This window comes from Amblyraja radiata, chromosome 33, assembly GCF_010909765.2.
Source record: "Amblyraja radiata isolate CabotCenter1 chromosome 33, sAmbRad1.1.pri, whole genome shotgun sequence".
Taxonomy (NCBI): Eukaryota; Metazoa; Chordata; class Chondrichthyes; order Rajiformes; family Rajidae; genus Amblyraja; species Amblyraja radiata.
In genome coordinates this window covers 1806773-1828715 of record NC_045988.1, presented here as the reverse complement: position 1 = coordinate 1828715, position 21943 = coordinate 1806773, and the positions used below count along the sequence as shown (strand labels likewise).

Sequence of the window (21943 nt, the reverse complement as noted above, 5' to 3'; positions counted from 1 at the left end):
GCGGTCGCCCCTGAGCTTATGCCTAGACCGCGGGATGTTCAGTAACCCCAAGTCGGCCGATCTGAGGGACCTGGAGGTGGTGTGGGTAAGCAGACTTTTGATGTAGGTGGGGGCAAGCCTGTTAAGGGCTTTGGAGACATAAAGGAGGATCTTGAAATTTATTCAGAACCGCACAGGGAGCCAGTGGAGAGAGGCCAGGATCGGGGTGATGTAGTCCCTTTTTCGGGTGCCCGTCGGGAGTCTCGCTGCGGTGTTTTGGATTAGTTGCAGGCGGGACAGGGAAGATTGGCTGATGCCAGTGTAAAGGGAGTTGCAGTAATCTAGGCGGGAGGAGATAAATGTGTGGATGGTCTTTTTGAGGAATTGTTTTATTTTAGCTATCGTCTGAAGCTGGAAGAAGCTAGCTTGTACTTGTTTGTCAAATTTCAATGCTGAGTCAAATATTATGCCAAGGTTTTTGACGTGAGGTTTGAGTAGTGGGGTAAGGCTTCCAAGGCTGCCTGCTATCATTTTGATTGAGTGCGAGGGGCCGAGAAGGATGACCTCAGACTTACTCTCGTTTAGTTGGAGGAAGTTCTGGGCCATCCAACACTTTATACCCTCGAGGCAGCGGATAATGTTAAGCAGATTTGATAGTTTTTGGGGCTTCAGGGGGAGGTAGAGTTGTGTATCGTCTGCGTAGCAATGGATGGCAGGAAATGCTGTGCCTTTGAATGATGTACAGAAAGTGGCAGTGCTTGTGGGATTGTGCAAAACAACAGAACAGCACCAGTATTTACATTTTTTTTAAAGTCACGGTGAGAGAGAATGGTGTGCAAAACCTGGGAGACTGCATCATGCATGGATCTGTTTGAACGGTATGTGAACTACAGCGGATCCAATGTGCGAAGGAGGAAGGCGCAGATGTAGTCCTTGATCTGCCTCTCGAAGCATTTCATATCCCCTGAGTTGAGAGCCACCAGTCGGTAGTCATTCAAGCGGGCTGGAGAGGCATTCTTAGGCACTGGGACAATAGTGGATCTTTTGAAGCAGGCAGGGACCACGGACTTGGCCAGGGAGAGGTTGAATATTGTGGTGAACACTGGAGCTAGCTCATTAGCACAAGACTTTAGTACTGGCCCAGATATACCATCTGGGCCTACAGCTTTCCTTCAGACTGATGTCAGGGGAGTGGGCAGTAGAGAGACAGATAGTTGGAGACAGTAAGACTGGGAGTGAGGAGGGAATGGAGAAAGAGGGAAAGCCAGGGCTACTTGAAGTTAGAGAAGTCAATGTTCATACCGCTGGGGTGCAAGCAGGCTCGGCGATCGTTTTGCTGAAGCCTCTGCTCAGTCGGCCTAAACCTTCCTGATCTCCTGGTTGCTAAACACTTTAACTCCCCCTGCCATACTGACTGGCCTTTCTGTCCTGGGCCTCCTCCATTGTCAGAGTGAGTCCCAGCACAAATTGGAGGAACAGCTCCTCATATTTCACTTGTCGACAAAAATGCTGGAAAAACCCAGCAGGTGAGGCAGCATCTATGGAGAGAAGGAAATAGGTGAGGTTTCAGGTCAAGACCCTTCGTCAGAGCCATATTTCGCTTGGGTGGTTTACAGCCCAGCGGTATGAAGTGGAATCACTTCTCAGCCCAGACTTCAATAATGGTCTGAGCCTCTCCTTTTAATAACTTGATGTTTGTGTCATCAGTCTTTGACAATCTTCTCGTAGCTGAGGGGAGATTTGATTAAAGATCATTAAATTGTAAGAGACAGAGTGAACTGACCATGGCTTCTCTGAAAGTGCTTCATTCGTTTAAATTAATAATAATAATAATAATAAATTTTATTTATGGGCGCCTTTCAAGAGTCTCAAGGACACCTTACAAAAATTTAGCAGGTAGAGGAAAGACATGTAAGGGGAATGAAATAAATAGTAGAGACATGACTAGTACACAAAGTAAAGACAGAATTCAATACAAAACACAATATGAGGCAATTAATGCACATATGAAAAGGGAGGGGGACGTGGGGCTAAGGATAGGCAGAGGTGAAGAGATGGGTCTTGAGGCGGGACTGGAAGATGGTGAGGGACACGGAATTGCGGATCAGTTGGGGGAGGGAGTTCCAGAGCCTGGGAGCTGCCCTGGAGAAGGCTCTGTCCCCAAAACTGCGGAGGTTGGACTTGTGGATGGAGAGGAGACCGGCTGATCAATCAATCAACCTTTATTGTCAGCTTACAAACAACAGTTGTACAGTGCAAAATGAAAAGACGTTTCTCAGGGAATAGCGGAGCATCGCACATGAAATTTAAAACATTTCACACATAACACCACTAAAAACAATCCAGTCCCTGATGGAACAGTATAAATAGTCAAAAGCAGGTAAAACACAACGTTAAAATACAATAAACCAATCATAAAAATGTCTGGGGCAGCTGATTTGAGTGGCCAGTGCCAGTTATTAAAGTGGCCAGTGCAAGTTATTAAAGTGTCCGTGCCAAGCCGCAGAATCAAGTGACTGTGAGTACAGAGTGACAGATGTGGATCTGAGGGACCGTGAGGGTTGGTAGGGGGAGAGGAGGTCAGTGAGATATGGGGGGGCCAGATGGTGGAGGGCTTTGTAGGTGAGGATCAGGATTTTGTAGTTGATCCGGTGGGAGATGGGAAGCCAGTGAAGTTGTTTGAGGACTGGAGTGATGTGATGCCAGGATTTGGTGTGGGTGATGAGTCGGGCGGCTGCGTTCTGGACCAGTTGGAGTCGGTTGATGTAGGTGGAGCTGATGCCAAGGAGAAGTGAGTTGCAATAGTCCAGTCGGGAGGAGATGAAGGCATGGATGAGTCTTTCAGCAGCGGGAGGTGTGAGAGAGGGTCTGAGTTTGGCGATGTTGCGGTGATGAAAGAAGGAGGTTTTAATGACATGGCGGATGTGAGGCTCAAGGGAGAGGGTGGAATCAAAGATCACGCCAAGGTTGCGGGCCTGGGGAGATGGGGAGACAGTGGTGCCGTCGATGGTGAGAGTAGGGTTATTGATTTTGCTGAGTGTGGCTTTGGAGCCTATGAGGAGGAATTCTGTCTTATCACTGTTGAGTTTGAGGAAATTATGTTGCATCCAGGTTTTTATAGCTGACAAACAGGAGTTGATATGGGAGAGGGGGGGGGGGGTTGTGGGGGGATTTGGTGCCGAGGTAGATCTGGGTGTCGTCAGCGTAACAGTGGAAGTCCAGGTTGAAGTGGCGGAGTATCTGACCAAGGGGGAGGATGTAGATGATGAAGAGGAGGGGGCCGAGTACGGAGCCTTGGGGAACGCCTTGAGTGACTGTGGCTGTAGCAGAGGTGTGGTTGTGGAGAGAGATGAAGTGGGATCTGTTGGAAAGGTAGGAACGGAGCCAGCTGAGTGCAGAGCCTTCAATGCCGAGGTCTTTGAGTCTGGTGAGCAGGATGTTATGGTTCGCTGTATCGAAGGCTGTGCTCAGGTCGAGGAGGATGAGGATGTTGAGGGAACCGGTGTCAGCAGAGGTGAGGAGGTCGTTGAGGACTTTGAGGAGAGCAGTTATAAATTAACTGGGAATGTTAATTCAAGTGAGAATTATGATGAATATTTGGCAGGGTAGAAAGATCTTATAACGTATCCAAGCCGATGGCTATCATTTCGTCCGTCCCATCAGCAATCTTCATAGCAAGAGTGTGATCTTTGGTGCACAAGAACCACCCCTGTGCCCATGCAGATTCAAACTTGTGATATTGTCCATCTAAAGACTGCTGGAAAAAGATAATGTTCATATTCTGTTTAACTTTAGCTGGAGCTTCGCCTTCCTGTAAACAAGAGAACTTCTGTTTAGAATCTTGCAGACCAAAACACATTTAGTTGAGTTTAGTTTATTGTGTATTATTGGATACAGTGAAAAGCTTTTGTCTGCTAACCAGTTAGAGAAAGACAGTACATGATTAACAATTGAGCCATCCACAGTGTTCTTATGCACCAAAGATCACTCTCTTGCTATGGAGATTGTTCATATAAAGAATATGACATGATGAATGAATAATGAATGAATGAATTTATTGGCCAAGTATTCACATACAAGGAATTTGCCTTGGTGCTCTGCCCACAAGTGACAATGACATACAGTGACATTCATTCATTCATGGTAGCAATCAGCTTGGATAAGTTATAAGTATTCTGCCAAACATTTAGTTTAGTTTAGAAGGATGAGAGGATATCTCATCGAAACATATAAGATTGTTAAGGGCTTGGACACGCGAGAGGCATGAAACATGTTCCCGATGTTGGGGGGGTCCAGAACCCGGGGCCACAGTTTAAGAATAAGGAGTAAGCCATTTAGAACGGAGACGAGGAAACACTTTTTCTCAGAGAGTTCTGAGTCTGTGGAATTCTCTGCCTCAGAGGGCGGTGGAGGCAGGTTCTCTGGATGCTTTCAAGAGAGAGCTAGATAGGGCTCTTAAAAAGAGTCAGGGGATATGGGGAGAAGGCAGGAACGGGGTACTGATTGGGGATGATCAGCCATGATCACATTGAATGGCGGTGCTGGCTCGAAGGGCCAAATGGCCTACTCCTGCACCTATTGTCTATTGTCATTCATAATCTCCCTGCTTTAACAACATACCATGTTTAGTGCAAGGTAAGGCCCCGATCAAGATAGTCCGAGGAGCTCCAATAAGGCAGACAGTAGCTCAAGACTGCTCTTTAGTTGTTGGTAGGATGGTTCAATAGCAACGGAACCATTCTAAAAACAACCAGAGAGCAGTGGTGAGCTACTATCTACTATTGGAGATACTTCACTGCCCACTCAGCTAAGGATATATTTATATCTTTTTTACAACTGTCTGTTGAAACTGTGTGAAACGGGGCATTGAGGATGTGGTCAACTATAGACTCAATCATTTATCTGCACCAATTTCTGGGTTGTGAAAGATAAATTAAAGTCAAACCGAAGATAGACACAAACAGCTGGAGTAACTCAACGGAACAGGCAACATCTCTGAAGAAGGGTCTCGACCCGAAATGTCGCCCATTCCTTCTCTCCAGAGATGCTGTCTGTCCCGCTGAGTTACTCCAGCATTTTGTGTCTATCTTCGGTTTAAACATTCGCATCTGCAGTTCCTTCTTACAAATTAAAGTCAAATCGGGTGAAGGTAAAGAAGGGAGAGGACAAAGTAAGAAGATAACATGAAAACACAATGATTTGTGCTGTAGGAACCGCTGTGAATGTTCCACAAAGACAGTGCGTTAATGGGCAACGTTGGGCACCTAGGTGCTTGCCATCGCCATCCTGTGGTACAAGTTTCAACTGCAGGTCATTGTGAGGAAGACATCTAAACTGAAGATACAAAAGAAAAATAATACCCAGATAAGGAGTAGCAGCTGCTGCCTCACAGGACTTGACACCAGTGTTTGATCTCAACTATGGGTGCTGTCTGTGCACGTTCTCCCTGTGACGGCGTGGGTTTCCTCCGGCTGCTCTGGTTTCATAGAAACATAGAAAATAGGTGCAGGAGTAGAGGCCATTCGGCCCTTCGAGCCTGCACCGCCATTCAATATGATCACGGCTGATCATCCAACTCAGTATCCCGTACCTGCCTTCTCTCCATACCCCCTGATCCCTTTAGCCACAAGGGCCACATCTAACTCCCTCTTAAATATAGCCAATGAACTGTGGCCTCAACTACATTTTGTGGCAGAGAGTTCCACAGATTCACCACTCTCTGTGTGAAAAATGTTTTTCTCATCTCGGTCCTAAAAGACTTCCCCCTTATCCTCAAACTGTGACCCCTGTGACGTCCCCAACATCGGGAACAATCTTCCTGTATCTAGCCTGCCCAACCCCTTAAAATGTTGTAAGTTTCTATAAGATCCCCCCCCTCAATCTTCTAAATTCCAGTGAGTACAAGCTGAGTCTATCCAGTCTTTCCTCATATGAAAGTCCTGCCATCCCAGGAATCAGTCTGGTGAACCTTCTCTGTACTCCCTCTATGGCAAGAATGTCTTTCCTCAGATTAGGCCCACATTCTTCCCACGTTCCAAAGACGGGCAGGTTTGTAGGTCAGTTGGCCTCTGTAAATTGTCCCTAGTGTGTAGGATGTGAAAGTGGGATAGCATGGAACCAGTGTGAGGATGACCAATGGTCAACATGTATTTGGTGGGCCGAAGGGCCTGTTTCCACGCCAACTCTCTGAACTCACCTAAACCACACTAAGTTGTGTTCACCACATTAAACATGACTAGTTGAACTTGTATGACACACCAGTGAATTTTGTTGTTAGTGAATGAAGGAACAATTTCTTTAAGGTTCAACTTCGTTGGGTTCTCCTTGTGACTGCGTGGGTTTTCTCCGAGATCTACAGTTTCCTCCCACACTCCAAGAATCGTACAGGTTAGTAGGTTAATTGGCTTAGTAAAATTGTAAATCATTCCAAGTGTGTGTAGGATAGTGTTAATGTGCAGGGATCGCTGGGCAGTGCAGACTCGGTGGGCCGAAGGGCCTGTTTCTGCGCTATATCTCTAAACTAAGACTACCTTACCCCGCGGGTTTCCAGAATCACCGTGAAAAAAAGTTTACAAAATAAAAATGATAAAGTGAACTATAATTTCCAATGCCAATTGTACAAATAAATGCGTGTAAATTAGATGCAAGAGTTGGCCAGTCTTTCTAATCTACCCTGCCATTTAATAAGTGATTTATATGGACAGGCACATGGAAGTGTAGGGGACAGAGTGATATGAATCATGTATGCGCAGATAGGTCAGTTTAATTTAGCATCCTATTCAGCACCAACATTGTGATATGGGCCAAATGCAGTCAGGTGGGACTAGTCTTGCTGGGACATGTTGGCCGGTGTGGGCAAGCTGGGCCGAGGGGACACCTGTTTCCATGCTATAACACTCTGAGTCTAGGATTGGCTGATCTGATTATAATCTCAGTTTGGTTTCCATTTTACTTAGGGTAATGCCCCCGTCCCACTTAGGAAACCTTTGGAGACTTTGCGCCCCAAGGTTTTCGTGCGGTTCCCGGAGGTTTTTGTCAGTCTCCCTACCTGCTTCCACTACCTGCAACCTCCGGGAACCGCACGGAAACCTTGGGTGGGGCGCAAAGTCTCCAAAGGTTTCCATTCAGGTTTCCTAAGTGGGACCGGGGCATAAGGTTTCACTTCTATCTAATTGCATTTATCTATATGTCCCTGGACAATATATTCACAGATTTGCTTGTTGATTTCCAAGTGCATATCAGGGTGCATGCTTAATCCATTAACCAGCCCATTATAAAGTACATTGCAGTCATTACTTAATGTTTTGGGCAATATTTTCTTTCTTTTGGTTTAAAATGACATCAAATCCCAATTTTCTACAACAAATAATATGCAAACTGACTGGTTGAATTTCCAGCTTGATGTTGCAGTAAACCAAGTTAGTGCATTTGGCTTTGCGCAGCACAGGAAGAGGCCCTTCGGCCCACAATGTTGGTGCTGAACACACTGCCAAGTTAAGCTGATCTTATCTGCCCCTCTATTTCACTTCACTTCCATGTGCCTGTCCAAGAGCCTCTTAAACACCAATCATGTATCTGCCTCCACCACCTGTGTTTCAAACCCTCACACAAAAATTGTCCTTCACATCTCCAATAAACCTTTCCCCTCACACCTTCTGTCTGCGCCCTTTAGTGTTGGGCATTTCAACCCTTGGGGAGGAGGTTTGGGGGGAAGGTTCTGACTGTCTACCCTATCTTTGCCTCTCTTCATTTTATATACATTTATCAAGTCTTCTCTCTTCCTCTGATAATCCAGAGAAATCAATCAAAGTCCATCCAACCTCTCTGTTGCTGAACCCCTCCTCATCAAGCAGCAGTCTGGTACACCTCCTCCGATACAGTTGCCTCATGACTTCCCAACTCAATGCCCCTTGCAATGACACCCCTTGTGCCTGGTTTACCACCCTACCCACTTGTGCTGCACCTTTGAGCTATGAATATGAACTTCAATATACCTCTATGCAACAATGCTACCGTATTTAGTTGTGTAACCTCCAATCTAAGGAGGATTGTAATTCTGTACTCTAGTGCAATCTTTCCCCTGTATTAGTAGCTGTTTATTCAGCTTCCTGGGCCCAATGCCCTTGGACATGAATTTATCTGCTGGCCTGTTTTGATGGTATCGAATTTTCTTTGATAATATTACTTAGAAGTACCAATAAAATGAAGGACATTTTGCTGTATGAAGTCTGCTAAATGCATTGGAATCACCTTAAACACCAGTCCGGTTCCTTCCTTAGGGCAACACAAGTGATAGTCCGACCCGTTGACCTTAATCTGGAAGACGACCGGGATGCCATTGGGCCACTGTATATTATTTTTTATTTTATACCATCTCATGTTAAACTCGACGCCATCTTTATCTGTTGAAAATGAACATAATAGGTGTTAGAATTATTTAAAGTCACAAAATTACAGACATTGCTTAATAATTTAGAACATATGATTGTTGTGATTCTTTAATTTCCCCAAGTTTATGGCAACTTGTGACAACTGCTGTTCTGTATTCTAAAGCTCCGTCGCCCCACTGGCCCAGCTACTCGTTTAAGCTCTGTGTGCCTATCCCAATCTCCCTTTGATTTCACTTGCACCATCCTTGCAGTCAATAAATCGGAGGTTGGAACCATTCTCTGCATGAAGATGCTCTTCCTCAGATCTCTATATATCATCTATCATCAGGGTGGCACGGTGGTGCAGCGGTAGAGTTGCTGCCTCACAGCGTCAGAGGCCCGGGTTCGATCCTGACTTTCCAAGGGTGCTGTCTGTACGGAGTTTGTACGTTCTCCCCCGTGGCTTCCATGGGTTTTCCCCGGGATCTCCGGTGTGGGATAGTATTAATGTGCGGGGATTGCTGGTCGGCGTGGACTCGGTGGGGCGAAGGGCCTGTTTTTGTGCTGTATCTCTAAACCAAGCTAAACCTGTACACAATACACAACACAATTTATTTGTCACTTGAACCTCATAGAGGCTCAAATGAAATGTTGTTTCTGCAGTCACACACACATGAAAAATTCGACATTCGAGAAGAGCATTCGGTGGCATAGAGTCACCTCAGTCATCTCAGAAAGTAGAGGCGTTGATGAGCTTTCTTTGTGACAGATCTTTTGAGACGTGCATGCCCATGACTTGAGGCTGTGGCCTATCTCCTTTCCCTTCCGTCAGTGTAGACGGGTTCAGCATCCCTCGGCACGCTACGCCTGCTCTGAGCAGTGAGAAGTTCCTCTCCAGAATGACTCACTTGCTGTTTCATCACCGTGCAGCTGTGCGATAGTCATAATGCAGGCCTCTGTCATCAATACACACTCACAGATAGACTTGGACAACCCAACAAGGCTCTGCTGAGCTTTATAGTCAGGGAGACTCTCTCAATAATCGCGGCTCAGGGTATAATGTTTAGGAACTCGAGCTCGAGGCTGCCGGTGGCCCCTTGGTCTGTGGAGCCCGTGGGTGGCGCCTGGGCTTTCCACCCGTCTGATAATAGACGATAGGTGCAGGAGTAGGCCATTCGGCCCTTCGCGCCAGCACCGCCATTCATGGTGATCATGGCTGACCATCCCCAATCAGTACCCCGTTCCTGCCTTCTCCCCATATCCCCTGACTCCGCTATTTTTAAGAGCCCTATCTAGCTCTCTCTTGAAAGTATCCAGAGAACCGGCCTCCACCACCCTCTGAGGCAGAGAATCCCACAGACTCACAACTCTCTGTGAGAAAAAGAGTTTCCTCGTCTCCGTTCTAAATGGCTTACTCCTTATTCTTAAACTGTGGCCCCTGGTTCTGGACTCCCCCACCATCGGGAACACGTTTCCTGCCTCTAGCGTGTCCAAACCCTTAACAATCTTATATGTTTCAATGAGATCCCCTCTCCTTCTAAATTCCAGAGTGTACAAGCCCAGCTGCTCCATTCTCTAAGCATATGACAGTCCCGCCATCCCGGGAATTAATCTTGTAAACCTACACTGCACTCCCTCAATAGCAAGAATTCTTCTATTAAATAACTAAATAAGGTCCCAAATGAACTCCAGGGTTGCATGAAGTAACAGAGATAAGGCAAGGCAAAAGAAGGATTTGAAATCAATGAAAGGATTGTGAGTGATTTGGGTTCTGGCTGCAGCCAGAGACAAAGATGGTTTGTTGCAAGAAATGTCTGTGGTGAAAACAATGGCTGAGTTAATATCAGCTCATGTCACACATGGGTAGTGAAAAATGCTGGAGAAACTCAGTGGGTGAGGCAGCATCTATGGAGTGAAGGAATAGGTGACGTTTAGGGTCTCGACTATTTCCTTCGCTCCATAGATGCTGCCTCGCCTGCTGAGTTTCTCCATCATTTTTGTCTACCTTCGATTTTTGCAGCATCTGCAGTTCCTTTTTAATCGTGTCACTCATGAATCAGCACTAAATGAGATGCATGGACAACCATCGATGGGCTGTGAGAGATACAATCAAACAGATAGGGAGAGGTTATGCCAATCGTCCATCATGTAATCTAGAGACTTTACCTGAAAGTTGCAAACAGAAGCAATAATTACTTTCAAAATTAAATTAGTTAAATGCATGTTTTTTTTTTTCATTTTTGGCAAAAAGAGCAGTGTGGTTGGATGAATTGGATAGATAGATCTTTATATGTACATAGCATTGATTAGGAGAACCGAAGAGGCTTCCTTCTGTGTCACTCGACTGCTTCACCTCATCATCAGGTGAATAACGTACGATAAGAAAAAATACAAACCTGCTTTTGACCTCGGGACTGGTCGTTGCGCAAAGTCGGCCGTTGGGTATGTGTTTCCGACGGCATACACCCGGAGAATCTCATGGTTCATATTTCTGATCATCCTAAAGCGATCCCTTTCGTCGTACCTCTTGAAATCACATTTGTCCACTTGTGAGGAAAGACAAAAGGCCCTGCATTAATGCAGCTCAAACCGGGAAACACAGCGAAGAGGCTGTATGGGCAAAAACTTAATAGCCACTTCGAAAATGACAAAGACACACGTCGCTTGTGGCAGGGATTTCATACCATCACTGACTACAAGCCCCCCCCCCCCCCCCCCCCGCTGCGGATATGCCAAAACGACCCCTCTCTACCAGATGAACTGAACGAGTTCTACGCACGGTTTGAGGTTAAAAACAGCACCCAGAGTATTACAGGTAACCCATTCCACCTCCCTTGTTTTTCTGTTGTGTTGTTTTTTGTTTTTTTTTTGCTTTCTTTTTTATTTGTAACTTTCTACCCTCTATTTTTCTCGCTTTCTATAAAAAATAAAAATACTAGAAGCAGAAGTAATTGATAATGGAAAATTTTAATAATGTATGACTGATGTATATGAAAAGTTTTTTTTTTTACTATAATATGTAACTACATTTTATAATATGTCTACTTCTAATAAATAAATAAATAAATAAAAATTAAAAAAACAGCACCCAGACACGTGCACTACTGCCATCCCCCAGTGACCAGTCGCTCAGGCTGTCCGCAGCCGGAGTTAAAAAGGCCTTTGCCAGCATCAATCCACGCAAAGCTGCAGGGCCGGACAACATTCCTGGATGCGTTTTAAGAGACTGCGCCGAGCAACTGAAAGATGTCTTCACAGACATTTTTAACATCTCACTCAGCCAGGCAGTAGTGCCCAACTGTTTTAAGAGTGCCACCATCGTCCCTGTCCCAAAGAAACCAAACCCAGCCTGCCATAATGACTTTCGACCAGTGGCTCTAACACCCATAGCAATGAAGTGTTTTGAGCGACTGGTTATGCAGCACATCAAAAAGAGTCTACCTGCCGACCTAGACCCACTGCAGTTCGCCTACAGAGCCAACCGATCCACAGAGGGCGCAGTCTCAACAACACTGAACCTCGTACTGTCACACCTTGATCGGAAAAATACTTATGCCAGGATCCTCTTCATAGACTTCAGCTCTGCGTTTAACACAATCATTCCGCAGCAGCTGGTGGAGAAGTTGGAGCTATTGGGGGTTGATGCTGGCACATGTAACTGGGTCCTGAACTTTCTATCACAACGGCAGCAGACAGTCAGGGTGGGCAGTAGGACATCAAAAACCATAGCCGTAAGCACTGGCTCGCCCCAAGGCTGTGTCCTAAGCCCCCTGCTGTTTAGTCTGCTTACACACGACTGTACTGCTAGACTCAACAACAACTTCATCAACAAGTTCGCTGATGACACAACAGTGGTGGGTCTCATCAGTGACAATGATGAGTCGGCGTACAGGATGGAGGTGGAGCTGCTCACAGGATGGTGCAAATCCCACAACCTCATTCTCAACGTGGGGAAAAACTAAGGAGATGGTGGTTGACTTCAGGAAGGCGGGAAGGCAACACCATACACCTCTGCACATCGATGGAGCTGATGTGGAAAGGGTCAGCAGCGTGAAGTTCCTAGGACTCCACCTGTCAGATGACCTGATGTCCACAACCAACACCACAGCACTGGTCAAGAGAGCCCAGCAGCGACTACACCCTCTCCGAAGACTACGTAAAGCAGGTCTCCCCACTACACATCTACGAACTTTTTATAGGGGGACAATCGAGAGCACATTAACCAACGGCATCACTTCCTGGTTCGGGAGCTGCAAGGCGTACGAACGGCACCAACTTGACAGGATTGTGAAGACTGCCAGCAGGATTATTGGTGCTCCACTCCCTTTCTTGCTGGACATATACAGGAAGAGATGTATCAGCAGAGCCATCTCCATCATCGAAGACCCCTACCACCCATCGCATCACATATTCTCCATCCTGCCATCTGGGAAGAGGTACAGGAGCATTAGCTGCAAAACCAGCAGGATGCTCCTCAGCTTCTTCCCGCAGGCTATAAGACTGATAAACGGACTTAGCCCCCTGCCAAAGTATCGCGCACCAACCATCAACCTGGACACACTGCAGCAGCTGTCGATCGGAACCCCTGTTGATGTTTAGTAGAGAGTAGAGTGTTTAATTTAATTTGTTGATGATATATGTTTTTTATTTCTAGTTATTTGTTGTTATTTGTACTGCACACTGAATGGACACTGGTTGAGCAACGTTTTTTTGTTTCCTCTGGGTATGTGAGTACTCAGGAAAATGACAATAAAGATATACTGATACTGAAACATTATGTAAACTGGAGAACATTTCCTTAACCGTACGACTAAGGATATTATCACTTCACAATAGGTTTTATCGAGGTATCTTTAGTTTTGTGTGGTGTGGGGGGGGGGGGGGGGGGGTGGGGGAAACTTTATTTCATCTCTTTCCTCGACGGAGATGCGACATTTATCATATCGTATCTCCGTCCGCACTGCGGCCTAACATCGTGGAGCTGGCGGCCTCTTGCTGGGGATCGACCTTGGGAGCTCCAACCACAGGAGCCTGCAGGCTTAATATCATGGAGCTCGTGGTCCCTTGGTTAGGGACCAACTTCGGGAGCTCTAAGCTGCAGGAGCTTCGATCGCCCCGACCGTGGACTTCCCCGACCGCGGGGAAAAAAAAAGGAGGGAAGAAGATGAGACTTTATTGCCTTCCATCACAGTGGGGAATGTGGGGAATCTGCTGTGGTGGATGTTTATGTTAACCTTTATGTAGTTGTGTGTCTTGTTGCTTTTTTTAGTATGACTGTATGGTTAATCAAATATCCCTGATCCTTATTTTGTACTGGTGACAATAAAATACCTTTTGAACTTTTAACTCTTTCTTGAAACTCTCCAGATAAAGGCTAGGACTGGATTACTTGCACTGTCTCTTGAGGTCCCATCTGGAGTATTGTGTTGTTTTGGACACCCTCCAAAAGGAAGGGTGTGGTTCAGTTGTAAAGAATGCAGAGACGATTTACTGGGATGTTGCCGGAACAGGAGGTCCTGAACTACAGGAAGAGGTTGAACAAGCCATGACGTCACTCCTTGGAGCACAGAATGATGAAGGGCAATCTTGTAAACATGCACAAGGGGGATGGATAGGATGAATGCACAAAGTCTATTACCCAAAATACAGGAATCAAGACCAGTAGCAAATAAAATAGGCAAGGGAGAGAGAGAGAAAGAGCCAGTGGATGTAGTGCACCTGGACTTTCAGAAAGCCTTTGATAAGGTCCCACACAGGAGATTAGTGGGCAAAATTAGAGCACATGGTATTGTGGATTGGGTTTGACATGGATAGAAAATTGGTTGGCAGACAGGAAAAAAAAGTGGGGATTAACGGATCCCTTTCAGAATAGCAGGCAGTGATTCATAAGGTGCTGCAAGGCTCTGTGCTGGGATTCACTGGAATTTAGAATGATAACCATATAACCATATAACAATGACAGCACGGAAACAGGCCATCTCGGCCCTACTAGTCCGTGCCGAACAACTTTTTTCCCTTAGTCCCACCTGCTTTAAGCCTGCTCTAGGAAAACATTTACTCCTGTAATGGGAAGGACCAACAATATGACCTTATTAGGACATTTGGGCTTTAAGCCGATATTGCACTGACCTGTCTTGATGTTCATGGATACTGTTGCTAGTTGAGATTGCCATACATGGCTTTATGCCATTGATGGGATGTTCCACACATTGTGCTAATGCATGTGACTGGGTAATATATTTAATGATGAGAGGGGATATAATAGAAATCTATAAAATTATTAAGGGTTTGGACACACTAGAGGCAGGAAACATGTTCCCGATGTTGGGGGAGTCCAGAACCAGGGGTTGCAGTTTAAGAATAAGGGGTAGGTCATTTAGAACTGAGATGAGGAAAAACTTTTTCACACAGAGGGTTGTGAATTTGTGGAATTCTCTGCCTCAGAAGGTAGTGAAGGCCAATTCTTTGGATGCATTCAAAAGAGAGTTAGATAGGCTAGCAGAATCAAGGGATATGAGGAGAAAGCAGGAACAAGGTTACTGATTGGGGATGTGTTCAAGAAGGAACTGCAGATGCTGGAAGATCGAAGGTACACAAAATTGCTGGAGAAACTCAGCGGGTGCAGCAGCATCTATGGAGCGAAGGAAATAGGCGACGTTTCGGGCCAAAACCCTTCTTCAGACTGATGGGGGGTGGGGGGGAGAAGGAAGGAAAAGGGGAGGAGGAGGAGCCCGAGGGCTGGCGGTTGGGAGGGTGGGAGGAGACAGCTAGAGGGTTAAGGAAGGGGAGGAGACAGCAAGGGCTAGCAAAATTGGGAGAATTCAATGTTAATGCCATCCGGACGCAAGGTCCCTAGGCGGAATATGAGGTGCTGTTCCTCCAATTTCCGCTGTTGCTCACTCTGGCAATGGAGGAGACCCGGGACAGAGAGGTCGGATTGGGAATGGGAGGGGGAGTTGAAGTGCTGAGCCACCGGGAGTTCAGGTAGGTTATTGCGGACTGAGCGGAGGTGTTCGGCGAAACGATCGCCCAACCTCCGCTTAGTCTCCTCGATGTAAATCAGCTGACATCTAGAGCAGCGGATGCAGTAGATGAGGTTGGAGGATATACAGGTGAACCTTTGTCGCACCTGGAACGACTGCTTGGGTCCTTGAATGGAGTCGAGGGGGGTGAAGGGACAGGTGTTGCATTTCTTGCGGTTGCAACGGAAAGTGCCCGGGGAGGGGGTGGTGCGGGAGGGAAGGGAAGAATTGACGAGGGAGTTGCGGAGGGAGCGGTCTTTGCGGAAGGCAGACATGGGGGGAGATGGGAAGATGTGGCGAGTGGTGGGGTCACGTTGGAGGTGGCGGAAATGGCGGAGGATTATGTGTTGTATTTGCCGGCTGGTGGGGTGAAAGGTGAAGTCCCTCTGGTCCTCTGCCGCACTTGCAACAAGGACAGAGTCCCTCTGGTCCTCACCTTTCACCCCACCAGCCGGCAAATACAACACATAATCCTCCGCCATTTCCGCCACCTCCAACGTGACCCCACCACTCGCCATATCTTCCCATCTCCCTCCATGTCTGCCTTCCTGCAAAGACCACTCCCTCCGCAACTCCCTCGTCAATTCTTCCCTTCCCTCCCGCACCACCCCCTCCCCGGGCACTTTCCGTTGCAACCGCAAGAAATGCAACACCTGTCCCTTCACCTCCCCACTCGACTCCATTCAAGGACCCAAGCAGTCGTTCCAGGTGCGACAAAGGTTCACCTGTATCTCCTCCAACCTCATCTACTGCATCTGCTGCTCTAGATGTCAGCTGAATTACATCGGGGAGACTAAGCGTAGGTTGGGCGATCGTTTCGCCGAACACCTCCGCTCAGTCCGCAATAACCTACCTGAACTCCCGGTGGCTCAGCACTTCAACTCCCCCTCCCATTCCCAATCCGACCTCTCTGTCCTGGGTCTCCTCCATTGTCAGAGTGAGCAACAGCGGAAATTGGAGGAACAGCACCTCATATTCCACCTGGGGACCTTGCGTCCGGATGGCATTAACATTGAATTCTCCCAATTTTGCTAGCCCTTGCTGTCTCCTCCCCTTCCTTAACCCTCTAGCTGTCTCCTCCCACCCTCCCATCCGCCCACCCTCGGGCTCCTCCTCCTCCCCTTTTCCTTCCTTCTCCCCCCCCACCCCCCATCAGTCTGAAGAAGGGTTTCGGCCTGAAACGTCGCCTATTTCCTTCGCTCCATAGATGCTGCTGCACCCGCTGAGTTTCTCCAGCAATTTTGTGTACCTACTGATTGGGGATGATCAGCCATGATCACATTGAATGGCGGTGCTTGCTCGAAGGGCCAAATGGCCTACTCTTGCACCTATTGTCGATTGTATCTATGTAACATGGGTTTAAGGTGAGAGGGGAAAGATTTTAATAGGAACCCGAGGGGCAACTTTTTCCAAACAGAGGGTGGTGGGTGTATGGAACTAGCTGCCAAAAGGGGTAGTTGAGGGGTGCTCTCACAACACTTAAAAGCCATTACAGCTGGTGAAACCAAAATGTATAAAAATGGCCTTTAATAAAATATGACAATGTGCACTTTAACCACGTGTGATTTTTTTTCTACATTACAAATCACAAATTGTTGGGTACAGAGGCAAACACATAAATGATGGAGGGCACTGTAGATGGGAGGTCCTGGGTGGTCTGTATCTGTGCTGTATTCCTGTCTCTCTATATCCACCTTCTATCACATATACACAAGCACCCACATCCATTACCGACTACATTCACAACATTTACATTCAAATTACAGAGTAATATATTGGATGCCTTCAATATTCAATCGGCAAAAACTGTTCGTCTATCGCTCGATTGCGACCTCAAAGTAACGCAATTTCATTGTTTAAAATCCGTTTTGACCCCCTCCACCCCCGAAAATGTCATCGTTGTCTTTCTGCATTGTTACCGGGTCAGTGAGCTGTTACACCAACTCTTCCCCATGCTGGTACCATGCGGGGCCATCTCCCCCACCCTCTCTCCCCCTATCCCACTCCTCCCCTCCCCTCCATCATCTCCCTCTGCTCCCCCCTCCCCCATTAATCAGCAGGAAGTTTAAAGCCCCCATCCATCCATCCCACCGTCTTTGCAAAGATCTCTCTGGGTTCTTACCGCTGGCGGGAGACTTCTGGGAGCTACTGCTGTGTGATCCCATTCGCTATTGTTTTAACGCTTCACCAAAACCCCCCGAACTTGAGCCTTGGTCGATGGCCGGCGAACAACTGGTTAAAGGGAGAGGGAGAGTGTGAGCGACATGTACCCCAACAACAGGGTGGGGGAGGGAGAGAGGGAGAGTGTGAGCGACATGTACCCCAACAACAGGGTCGGGGAGGGAGAGAGGCTGGGGGGTGGGGGGAAGAGAGGGAGAGGGTGAGCGACATGTACCCCAACAACAGGGTCGGGGAGAGGGTCAGGGGAGAGATAGGGTGGGGTGGGGGTGGAGAGAGAGGGAGGTTCAGGGGGGGGGGGGGGGAGGGTGGAGGTGGGGGGGGAGAGGGAGGGAGGGAGGGAGGGGGAGAGGGTCAGGGGGTGGGGGGAGATCAGGGCGTCACAGGGATGAGACGAGCAGCAATGTCAGGCATGGCAGCAGCATGGTGCGTGAGAATGGAATGCTACACCGGGCAGGTCGGGCGCTGCAGGAACAGCGGCTCAGGCAGCATCTGTGGAGAACAGTGTTCAAGAAGGAACTGCAGATGCTGGAATATCGAAGGTACACAAAATTGCTGGAGAAACTCAGCGGGTGCAGCAGCATCTATGGAGCGAAGGAAATAGGCGACGTTTCGGGCCGAAACCCTTCTTCAGACTGGAGGGTTGTGGAGAACACGTTTCCTTCGGGCTGAGTGAGTTTGAAGTTTTTTTCCCTCCAAGTGGAAAACGGTTTCTCGGGACAACAGTCAGTAACTGTTTGTTACCTGTGTGGGAAACGCCCGACGTCTCTCACGGCCCCAACAATTCATTACTTCAGAGAAATTAATCCATTGAAATCATGTCATCTCCAACTCACCGCTTGTATCGTTCCTCCTCCCCGGCCGTTGTAGCCAAAACTGCTATAAGACCTTTGGTTGTAGCGGCATCTGATGTTCCTCTTCCTACAACTGAGTGCTTTATATAGAGCCCGGGGTGGGAACACCGTGACCAAACCCTCTCACTCTTTCTTACATTTCACATTATCCAACATGTGTGTGTGTCATTACGTCATTGTTATACCAGTTCCCCTTTTTTTATCAAACAATTAGGACAAGCCAGCCACATAAATATCTGCAGGTGGCGCAGCGAGAGGGTTATTTTATGTTCTTGTCTATTGCTTATTGTGTCACGTCCAGTCCTAGACTTTCCCGCCAGTGGAAACATCCTCACATCCGCTCCACCCAGGCCTCTCACTATTCTGTACTTCAATGAGGTTCCCCCTCGTCCTAGAAACATAGAAAATAGGTGCAGGAGGCGGCCATTCGGCCCTTCGAGCCAGCACCGCCATTCATTGTGATCATGGCAGATCGTCCCCAATCAATAACCCGTGCCTGCCTTCTCCCCATATCCCTTGACTCCACTAGCCCCTAGAACTCTATCTAACTCTCTCTTAAATCCATCCAGTGACTTGGCCTCCACTGCCCTCTGTAGCAGGGAATTCCACAAATTCACAACTCTCTGGGTGAAAAAGTTTTTTCTCACCTCAGTCTCAAATGACTTCTTGGATCTGGTCCTGTGTAATGAAGCAGGATTAATTAAAAATGTCATAGTTAGGGACTCGTTGGGAACAAGTGACCACAATATGGTCGAATTCCATATTCAAATAGAAGGGGAGCAGGTTGAAACTCAGGCTAGGGTACTTAGTCTAAATAAGGGGGATTATGAAGGTATGAGGACTGAGCTGATCAAAGTTGACTGGGATAGCAGACTCAAGAATAAGACGGTACATGAGCAGTGGTGTACGTTTAAGGGTCTACTGTATAACCTTTAAGAAAAATTTATTCCTATGAAGAAAAAAAGGGGTAAGGGTAAGAACAGTCAGCCATGGCTCAGTAAAACTATAAAGGATAGTATTCGGCTGAAGGCAAGGGCATATAAGGTAGCCAGAGATAGTGGGAGGGTAGAGGATTGGGAAGCATTTAAAGGTCAGCAAAAAATAACTAAGAGATTAATTAAGACGGGGAAAATAGACTATGAAAGGAATTTAGCGAACAACATAAAAACTAATAGTAAGAGTTTTTATAGCTATATAAAAAGAAAAAGGGTGGCTAAGGTGAACGTTGGTCCATTGGAGGGTGAGACTGGAGAGTTGTTGGTGGGGAACATGGAAATGGCAAAGGCATTAAACGAGTATTTTGTATCAGTCTTCACCATAGAAGACACAAAAAATATTCCAACGCTGGATAAACAGGGGGCGGTAGGAATGGAGGAGCTAAATACTATTAAGATCACCAAGGAGGTGGTATTAGGGAAATTAATGAGACTGAAGGAGGATAAATCCCCTGGGCCTGATGGATTACATCCAAGGGTCTTGAGGGAGATAGCGGTGGGGATTTTGGATGCATTGGTGATAATTTTCCAAAACTCCCTGGAGGCAGGAACGGTCCCAGTGGATTGGAAAATGGCCAATGTAACACCTATATTTAAAAAAGGAAGTAAACAGAAGGCGGGTAACTATAGACCGGTTAGTCTAACATCGGTGGTGGGTAAAATGTTAGAGACAATTATTAAAGAAACACTAACGGAGCACTTGGATAAACATGACTTCATCGGACAGAACCAGCATGGTTTTGTGAAGGGGAAGTCCTGTTTAACGAATCTGCTCGAATTCTTTGAGGAAGTAACAACCCGGGTGGATAAAGGGGAACCGGTGGATGTGGTATACTTGGACTTCCAAAAGGCTTTTGACAAGGTGCCACATAAGAGACTATTGCTAAAAATAAAAAATTATGGGATTGGGGGTAATATATTAGCATGGGTAGAGGATTGGCTAACAAATAGGAAGCAGAGAGTGGGGATAAATGGTTCATACTCGGGATGGCAACCGGTAACTAGCGGGGTTCCGCAAGGGTCGGTGCTGGGACCCCAGTTGTTCACAATTTATATAAATGATTTGGAGGAGGGAACCAAGTGTAATATATCAAAATTTGCGGACGATACAAAAATGGGAGGAAAAGTAGGGGATGAGGAGGATAGGAAGAGTCTGCAAAAGGATATAGATAAGCTAGGTGAGTGGGCAACAACTTGGCAGATGAAATTTAATACTAATAAATGTGAAGTCATTCACTTTGGGAAAAAAAATGATAGGGCAAGTTATTTTCTAAATGAGGAGGAGCTGCGTTGTAATGCAACGCAAAGGGATCTAGGGGTAGTAGTACATGAATCACTAAAAGTTAGTATGCAGGTGCAGCAAGCAATCAGGAAGGCCAATGGAGTTTTGGCCTTTATTGCTAGGGGGATTGAGTATAAAAACACGGAGGTCTTGCTGCAGCTGTACACAGTATTAGTGAGACCACATTTGGAATACTGTGTACAGTTCTGGGGTCCATACTTAAGAAAGGATGTACTAGCCCTGGAGGCAGTGCAGCGAAGGTTTACAAGATTAATTCCTGCAATGAGGGGATTGACATATGAGGAAAGGTTAAGTAGGCTGGAACTCTACTCTTTGGAGTTTAGAAGAATGAGAGGCGATTCATTGAAACATATAAGATCGTGAGGGGCCTTGATCGGGTGGATGCACCGAGGATGTTCCCAATGATCGGGGAAACTAGAACTAGGGGACATAGTTGCAGAATAAGGGGGGGCTCTTTTAAAACTGAGATGAGGAAGAACTTCTTCACCCAGAGGGTGGTTAATTTATGGAATTCACTGCCCCAGGGAGCAGTGGAAGCAGAAACATTAAATATATTTAAGTCTAAAATAGATGTTTTTTTAGCTGCCAAGGGGATAAGGGGCTACGGGGAGAGGGCAGGGATATGGACCTAGGTATGGTTAGTATAGTAAGACCTGAGTGATCTCCTGGACAAGTGTCGATCGCCTGGATTGGGGTCGGAGAGGAATTTCCCGGATTTTTTTCCCGAATTGGACCTGGGTTTTTATCCGTTTTTTTGCCTCCCCCAGGAGATCACGCGGTTCTTGGGGTGGAGAGGGGTGATAGCGGTATAAAGGGGAGGGTAGTGTCTTGTGTTCTGTGTCTTGTGTCTACTGTTTGTGGGTAAGGGTGTCTGTTTAGTGTTCAGCCATGAGCGAATGGCGGTGCGGGCTCGACGGACCTGGTGGTCTACTCTCGCACCTACTTTCTATGATTCCCCTTTATTCTAAGACTGTGGGGTGCTGGTTCTGGACTCGCCCAATGTTGGGAACATTGTACAGTTGACTCCATAGTTCGCCCCCTTTACCAAGGAAGCCTTATTGCCTCGTCAAACTCACTTATGGAAGGCGTTGTTAACAATTATTTTCACGAGAACGAGGGGGGGGGGGGGGGGGGGGGGGGGGGGCATTTTGAGAGAAGACGCAGCTTGTGTGCCCTTTGACCTTGAAATTCAGCTCTTGATATATCATGGGAAAAGTGAAAAGAATGGCTAAAGGCCAAGGAA

At 46.9% G+C, this 21943-nt stretch overlaps 1 protein-coding gene and 1 long non-coding RNA gene across 2 annotated transcripts; one reads left to right on the top strand and one right to left on the bottom strand.

Annotated features, from left to right (window-relative positions):
- Window positions 1-492: 492 nt before the first annotated feature.
- On the top strand, window positions 493-19187 carry LOC116991267. Its single transcript, XR_004416726.1, has 3 exons — window positions 493-718; window positions 6630-6636; window positions 19175-19187. It is a non-coding gene; the product is annotated as an uncharacterized LOC116991267 (long non-coding RNA).
- Window positions 3512-17597, bottom strand: LOC116991266 (interleukin-18-like). Its single transcript, XM_033049741.1, has 4 exons — window positions 17493-17597; window positions 10745-10894; window positions 8230-8381; window positions 3512-3790 (listed from the first exon to the last, which is right to left on the bottom strand). Exons 1-4 carry the CDS (start codon window positions 17533-17535, stop codon window positions 3596-3598), a joined length of 540 nt encoding a protein of 179 aa, XP_032905632.1. The 5' UTR covers window positions 17536-17597; the 3' UTR covers window positions 3512-3595.
- Window positions 19188-21943: the final 2756 nt, after the last annotated feature.